Source organism: Gavialis gangeticus, unplaced genomic scaffold (assembly GCF_001723915.1).
Source record: "Gavialis gangeticus isolate Ggan-Ray unplaced genomic scaffold, GavGan_comp1, whole genome shotgun sequence".
Lineage (NCBI taxonomy): Eukaryota > Metazoa > Chordata > Crocodylia > Gavialidae > Gavialis > Gavialis gangeticus.
Window position 1 is genome coordinate 8,511,828 of NW_017729024.1, and position 7,400 is coordinate 8,519,227.

Genomic DNA, 7,400 nt, shown 5'->3' on the forward strand with positions numbered 1-7,400 from the left:
ATTTAAAAAAAAAAAAAAAACCAAAAAAAAAAAAAAAAAAAAAATTAGGACATACAGGCTATTTATTAAATGGATTTTAAACAGACAGTCACAACAGGCTGAGGGGCCAGTCTCTTATAATTGAGTGAAAGCCACCAGTTCTGCAGAAACAATGGTATACTAGCTACAGTACTGCCTAATGAAACCTTGGGGTCTATTACTGGCTCTGCCCTTCTGAATGACCTTCAATAGGTCATTTTGCCTGTCTGTTCTTCAGTTTCTTTGCCTGTGAAACAGAGTAGGAGAGGGGTGGGACACTGAGCAGGCAACACACGGCTATCCAAAATGGAAAAAGAGGAAAGGCCTAGCTAGCCCATGAGATTTAAAAGCCAGCACCCAGGGCAAGCACCCTTTGGTAGTTTGGCATTTCCGTTTGATGGAAACAGAGATACTGAACGTGAGCAGAATGGGAGTGGGTAAAGCTGGGAAGAAATATGGGGGGAATGTTGTTTTCTTTTATGGAGGTAGTGAATGTAGATTAGGAAGTGAGGTTGGTAGTTATGCTGTCTTTGGTTAAGAGATAGGGGAGTGGTGGAGTGGATTGCTTTTAAATTTGGATTTTTTTGTTTGGAGGCATTTGTTTTGTTATACTTTACAATTTTATATTTTATCCTGTTTTTATAAGTTTTCTTTTCTTTTATTGTAAACCACTCAGCCTTTTTGGAAGGGGAAAATATGTATTTAATAAAAATTAATTTTGTGTGCAAATAAGGTATATGCATTTGGGCATGCATGTTTTGGAAATTTTCCCTACAAGTGTACCTTTGAAAAGAAAGTTGGATAGTTGGAATTTTGAAGTTTTACTGGAGTGAGAGGACTGCTGACTTAACTGCTAATTTAGTTCATGGTTTATAAAGAGGAAAATAACATCTAATGTAAAGTTTCTGTTTCTGAGAGAGATAGGGGAGAAACTAAACATTGTACATATAGTAGTGAAAAAAGCTTTGAAAGATATATAAATTTAAAAAACCCCTCAAGATTTAAGTACACATACATAAATAAGAAGAACCTCAAATAATATATATTTAAACATTTAAATATAGGAATAACGTAGAAAAAGAGTCTCAAAGATTCCTACTACACATTTAAGTCAAAGTGGGCAGTACAATGATGGAACAGTCTCTAGTATAGGTTGCAAAAATTCCTGAAAGACCTAGTTACTGGCTCTCAGTTTATACACCAGTTTTTGATTGGTTGCATGGGACGACGCTTCTGATAAAGTTCTGCACTTTTTGATTTACTTTGATGGACAGAACTGCATGAGGAAAAAAAAGAACGGCAAGAATTTAACCTTCAGCATTGTGTGTAAAGTCCATCTGCTTGTTCAGTCTTTTGCTGATGGGAGTGAGGATTATGTAATTATATTCATGGAGGCATCTGTTTTGTTAATATGTATTGTCTTGTTTTGCTATGTTGTAACATATGGTCTTGTGCCCCAAGTCACTTGTGCATGGGTTTATTTGAAAAGTTAGAAAATAATTGGAATATACAATTTTCTAAAAGCAAACATCAGTTTGAGGGAGATGCAATGATAACTGGAGGTACTGGAGGTATTTTTTAAAGACATCATTGCCATGCTTTCAGAAATACTTGTATAGTTTAGAAATGCTTAGATTATTTGATGACCTAGATACTGGTTGATATTTAGACAGTACTATGCTATGCAAAGGATAAGAATGAAAAGTTATGGAAAAATGTTTTTGAATTACAAGATCCAATGCATGCTATATGTCCAAATGCAGAAGGAGGAATTATCTGTCATAACAGAAGGTCATGGTCCATTCCATCCTAGTTAGTTTTAGGCTAAAGGGCACTAACTTTCAAGTTTAATGGCAAACTATACTTATGGGTAGGCCACTGTTTGCTTTTTGTTTTTTTAAGCTCTGTTTAAATTCTGTATATATAAAATAGAACATGTAAAAGTACGACTATGTACATTTGTCCCCACCTATACTAGGTTATAGAAATTCCAGTTTGGATTCTAATCATATTGCATTCTTCTTGCAGTGGAGATCAAAAAATATGACAAATGAAGCTAGTATTTATGATTATAGCTATGCTTTGTTTTTCAATATTGGGTTACTTCTCATTTTGATGGTCCCACATGCTACGAATTAAAATTCAGCATATCTAGAGGGGGAATTCTAGTAGCAAGCAAAATGCAACTTTTGCTTATAAAAAGGTATAAGTCACTGGTATCTATAACATACTTTAACTAATAGCAACTATTCATGTAAAACTCCATTAAAAATTGACTGTTTGAGTGCAGCTAGTATAGCCAGCCCTTGTGCTGCAACATCAGTCAGTTTTGCTGAGGTTTAGAAGACTGTTGTTTTCTCTTTCTTTAAAATAAGTGGAATCCTTGGACTCTGTTCCTAGAGCAGGATGTCAACCCCACTCTTTGTGAGATGACAGTCAGTTCCATGGTACTAATTATTGCTGCCTTTCATAATAGATATGACATCATGGAATGGATAAAGCAGGAGAAGGAAGGAAGGAGCTAACTGAAAAGAAAACGCTTTTTTATATATTAAAATACCTTTGGATTAAATTGTATTCTTCTACATATAAAGCCATGAAAGGGCAGGATTTAGATGGTAATTCCTTAATACCCACAGAGTATTTGAAGCATTCTTCTGTTCAGCAGTCTCTGTATTTCATTGGCTTGTGATAACTCTAGGGTCATTAAACACTGTCTTGAGCATAAGTGTGGACACTCTACTAAGAGATTCCATACATCATACCAAAGAAGCAATGTGATGAGTCTATCCAGAAAGAGGGAGGTCCTGGAGAAACTCATAATGGTGAAGCCTACCAAAGCAGTTCTGCTGGTGAGTCAATCTAGAAAAATAAACTGTCTCATAATCAACAATGGTCTGAATATTATGGTTCTTGTACTGATTACAGTAGGCCACAGAGAAAGTCCACTGAGAAGCCACAAAATAGTGAGGGACACAGTATTTCAGTATTGGTCTTGCCCATGTTGTATACAGAGGAAAAAATCTCCTCCCTGCTTACACTCCCAGCTACCTTGTATATACAACCAAATAGATGTATAATACAAGCATTAGTCTTGTTTGCCACAGAATTGCACTGGGAGTTCATGCTGAATTACTTGGCTACTATGATCACACAATCCTTTTCAGAATCACTGTTTTTCAGGAAACTTCAACAGGTGTGGTCTTTATTCCTTGTTCCTAGATATATAACCATGCATTTGGCTGCATAAATTTGTTTTGTTTTGTGTTTGAATAGGCCCAGGTTGCCAGGCAATCCTGATTGCTCTGTAGCATTCCCACACTGTCAACCATTATGCAGTCCACATGTTTGGTCAGCTGTGATTCTAGGTACTTCATATCTTTGATTAAAATGTTGATTAGTGTCAGGCCTAGTACTGATCCCTGCAGAACCTCACTAGCAATTCCCTCATTCACTGATGAGAACCTTGCTTTTTGAGATTTGTCTCTTAGCCAGTTCATCTACTTGATGTGTGATTTTTTTTTTTCATATTATATAATTTTTATTATTACTTTTTAATCAGGATGTTGTGCAGTACTAATTCAAATGTGTTATGAAAGTCCACATGAATTACACATACACTTTTAATCAACTAGACTTGTAACCTGCGCCTTTTAGGTTTATATGTTGCCTTGAGCCTTCCAGGGAAGGCTTATGTCTTCCCTTGCACCCTGTAGATTTCTACAGTACGCTGATCACTTACTCACTTAAAAATACTGGAATAAACTTCACAACTGGAAGGAATACACCTCTTTTGCCTCTAAAAATGCATTCTCTCTCTAGGAGTGAATGCAGATATCTTAAATAGAGGACATGGACACACAAAGTGGAATCTGGATTGCTTCAAATGTAATTTGGAGTGCTTCAGATTTGAACGGCTTCAGCGACCCACAGACATATAGCCTCTAACTATGCCCCCTTGCCAGAGTGCTTCAGAATTGCGGTGGTGGAACTCTTCAGCCAGGAGGAAGGATATGTGGTCCTCCGGCATCCTACAATGCTCTGCTCCCTTTCTTCCCTTGCAGTAGGGGCGGACAGCTAGTGAATGATCTCCTGTGTACTTGGCAAGTGTGGTGGCCTCTGGCCTCTCAAAAAGACTGGGGCCTTGGAAAACCAGACTCAGGGGCCATGAAGTGCTCTGGAAGTTGCTCCTCTCAGGCTTCAGAGGTTGCCAAGGACAGCAGAGCACACTGAAAACTATTTGTTGTCTGCCTGCCCTGCTTTCTCAGATTTCCTCTCTCAGAAGAGCACTGTAAGGTGTCAGATCAACTCCCTGTTGCACTTCATAAAATGTATAGATGTTACAGAAAGCACTTGGATCAAGTGCCAAAAAGCCCCATTGAAGCATCTGATCTATACAGACGTTGGGCGACCTGGGTCCAGCTAACACGATGCTGCTTCTGGGCATGTGCTGGGCTCAGCGCTGGGGCGCGCAGGTTTTAAAGCAATTTTTTTTTTTTTTTAACACGTACAAACATTAGACACTTAAAATGCTTCTTTGACTGTGAATGTCTGTATGCTCACTATTTGGAGTGCTTTAGAGGCATTTAGAACATTTCATATGTTACATCTATACAGGGCTGGAAACTAGCACCACTACTGTGCCACAGTTTAGGAAGAGAAATGAAGAACTCTGTTGTATGTTACTGAAAATGCAGAGAAGTTTAGGTGGGAAACACGTGATTATAAAAGTTGCAATATAGATATCACATAGAAGATAACATGTCTAAAAGATTAAGTTTTAGGGAAAGAACTGAAGCAGAAAGATGTAGGCATTTTTAATGTGTACCATATAATTTGTTCACATATGAATCCTTCTGCTCCTTTACACTAAGTATGTTTTATACTGCTTTGCTGGGATACAAGGAGCCTTAAAATAAGAATAAAATATATTTATACCCACTTCAAAGCTCTAATGATACTCAATAATAAAGAAGTGCAAAGGGGAATTAGGTCCATCATGTTTTACTTACCTAGCCACCCTTCCACGCAAGTCCCCAAATCCTTGTAGATACTTACAGTCCAGACTTTGAACAGCAAAATTAGTTCCTGTAGTGGTATGATCTCTGGTTCTTATTTGTTTTTCCAAAATCTGAAAATCCATAGGCACATGATGTTGGTGTGTTCAATTTACCATTTCATTATTTATCATTTATTTTATTTTTTTTTTTAACAAGTGTTAACAATACTTTCCATTACTAGGGGTAAGTAGAGCAACAGTTGCCATCTAAATCATACATCAAAACCACATTTTAAAAGCGCATGGTTAGAGTTCAGGTCCAAGAACTAAAAAAATTAGGAACAGAATCTTAGAAAAGTAGGACTGAAAGGGACCTCAGGAGGTCATCTAGTCCAGCCCTCTGCTCCAGATAGGATTATCTTGACTAAACCATCCCAGTCAAGTATTGCATGGAAATTCCACAGCCTCTGTGGGTAGCCTGATCCAATGCTTAACTACCCTCAGAGTGCGAAAGTTCTTCCTACTAGCCAACATAAATTTCCCTTGGTGCAATCTAAGACCTAACCCCTTCTCCAGTCCCCTGCAGCCACAGAAAATAGTCTATAACTGTCGTCTCTATAATTGCCCTCCAGGTATTTGAACAATGTTATCAAACCCCCTCCTTCTCTCTCTCCCAAACTTCTTTTCTCCAGGTTATAATCCTAGATCTTTCAGCCTTTCCTCATAAATCATGTTTCCCAGGCCTCTAATCATTTGATTGCTTTCTGATGGACTCTTTCCAATCTCTCCACAACTTTCTTGAAGTGTGGTGTCCAAAACAAGACACAGTACTCCAGGTGAGGCCTTGCCAGTTTCAAAGTGGAAGAACCACTTCCCTTGGTTTGCTAGAGACACTCCTATTAAAACAGATGAGTAGGATATTGACTTTTTTGCAACCAGGGTATACCGTTGGCTTATATTCAGCTTGCCATCCACTGTCCTCTTTTGCTGTACTGCAGCCTAGCTAGTCATTCCCCAGTGCATAAGTTTGTTATGTTCTAAGTGCAAGACCTTGCATTTGTCCTTACTGAATTTCATTTGATTCACTTTAAACCATTCCTCCAGTTTATCAAGGCCATTCTGAATCTTAACTCTAGCCCCCAGAATGTATGCAAAAATTCTCTGTGCAACCCTAATTTAGCCCAATTGTGCCTTCCTATGTTTCTGTATGTAAGATATCTAGTAACATATTCTGTAATTATGGGATCACACACTTTTTTCTTTTTTTCCATAGGACTTCAGCCTTGATGGGCACCTCCAGATGAGCATGCACATGCCTCTTGTCCCATCTCAAACCCATTTGCAGCGGGGCAAGAGGCACATGTGGGAATGAAAAAAATGTTCCTTGCTCTGCAAACTTGCAGCACGGGGAGAAAGTTAAACCCCTGGATGTCCAGGGGTCTAAAAGAACTGCTCCACAGAAAAGCAGAGCAAGGCATGGCCCCAGACCATGCCAGGGAGTCAGTCCTCCAAAAGAGACGCTCTGGTGTCAGAGTGTCTCTTTCATTCTCCTGCTGCCTTGGCCCCCGGCACCATCCAAGGTAAGTGGCAGGGCGGATGTCTCTGGGGCTTTGGGGGGTACAGACCCAGCCAAGCCCCCTGTGGCTCACTAGTCTGGCTTTGCACCGGAGCAGGTTGCAGGACTCCAGGAGGCATGCACAGGACCTGTGCCTCCCGGAGCCCTCTGACCCACTCAGGTAGAAAGCCAGACTAATGAGCCACACAAGGCTGGCCCTGGTCCTGCTGCATGCTACCCCCCTTGCAGGCACAGCAGGACAGAGGTAGGGTCTGGTGCAGTACATGGGGACTGTGCACCACACCCAGCTGGGTCCTGCTACCCTTGGGGCTTCTCCGATTCCCATGCTGGCAGGACCCGGCTCGGCGCAAGGAGACTGCGTGCCATGCCAGGTTCTGCCGTCATAGACCCAGCTGGGCCAGGCAGCAGAAGCAGCCCCAGGTCTGGCAGGACCCATCTGGGTGCAGCGCATGGTCCCCACCTGCCGTGCTGGGTTCTGCCATCCTGGGAATGGCCTGGCTGGGCATCAGAGGGGCCCCAGGACCCAACTAGGCCTGGCATATGGTCCCCGTATCCTGCTCTGGGTCCTGTCACCATGGCCTGGCCCTGCCAGGTGGCAGAGAGGCCCCAGGGCCGGCAGGCCCCAGCTGGGCCTGGTGCGCAGTCTCTGCATGACACACCAGGTCCTGCTGCCATGGCTTAGAGCACCCCACTCCTGCTACTGCAGGTAAGTTATGGGCCCTGGGTGGGGGGACTGTGGCCCTCCACGGTGCCTGGGACCCTGGCCAGGGGGGCTGGGGCCCTCCAGGGGGGAGCTGGGGCCCTGTG

General features: G+C 41.6%; 1 protein-coding gene across 1 annotated transcript in view; it reads right to left on the reverse strand.

The window, feature by feature from the left end:
* The window catches only part of FAM81B (family with sequence similarity 81 member B), a 79,607-nt gene that overhangs the window by 28,085 nt on the left and 44,122 nt on the right, over positions 1 to 7,400 (reverse strand). Inside the window, exon 4 of the mRNA XM_019516878.1 lies at positions 5,031 to 5,149. Coding sequence (XP_019372423.1) covers positions 5,031 to 5,149 — 119 coding nt within the window. The remainder of the gene's footprint in view (positions 1 to 5,030; positions 5,150 to 7,400) is intronic.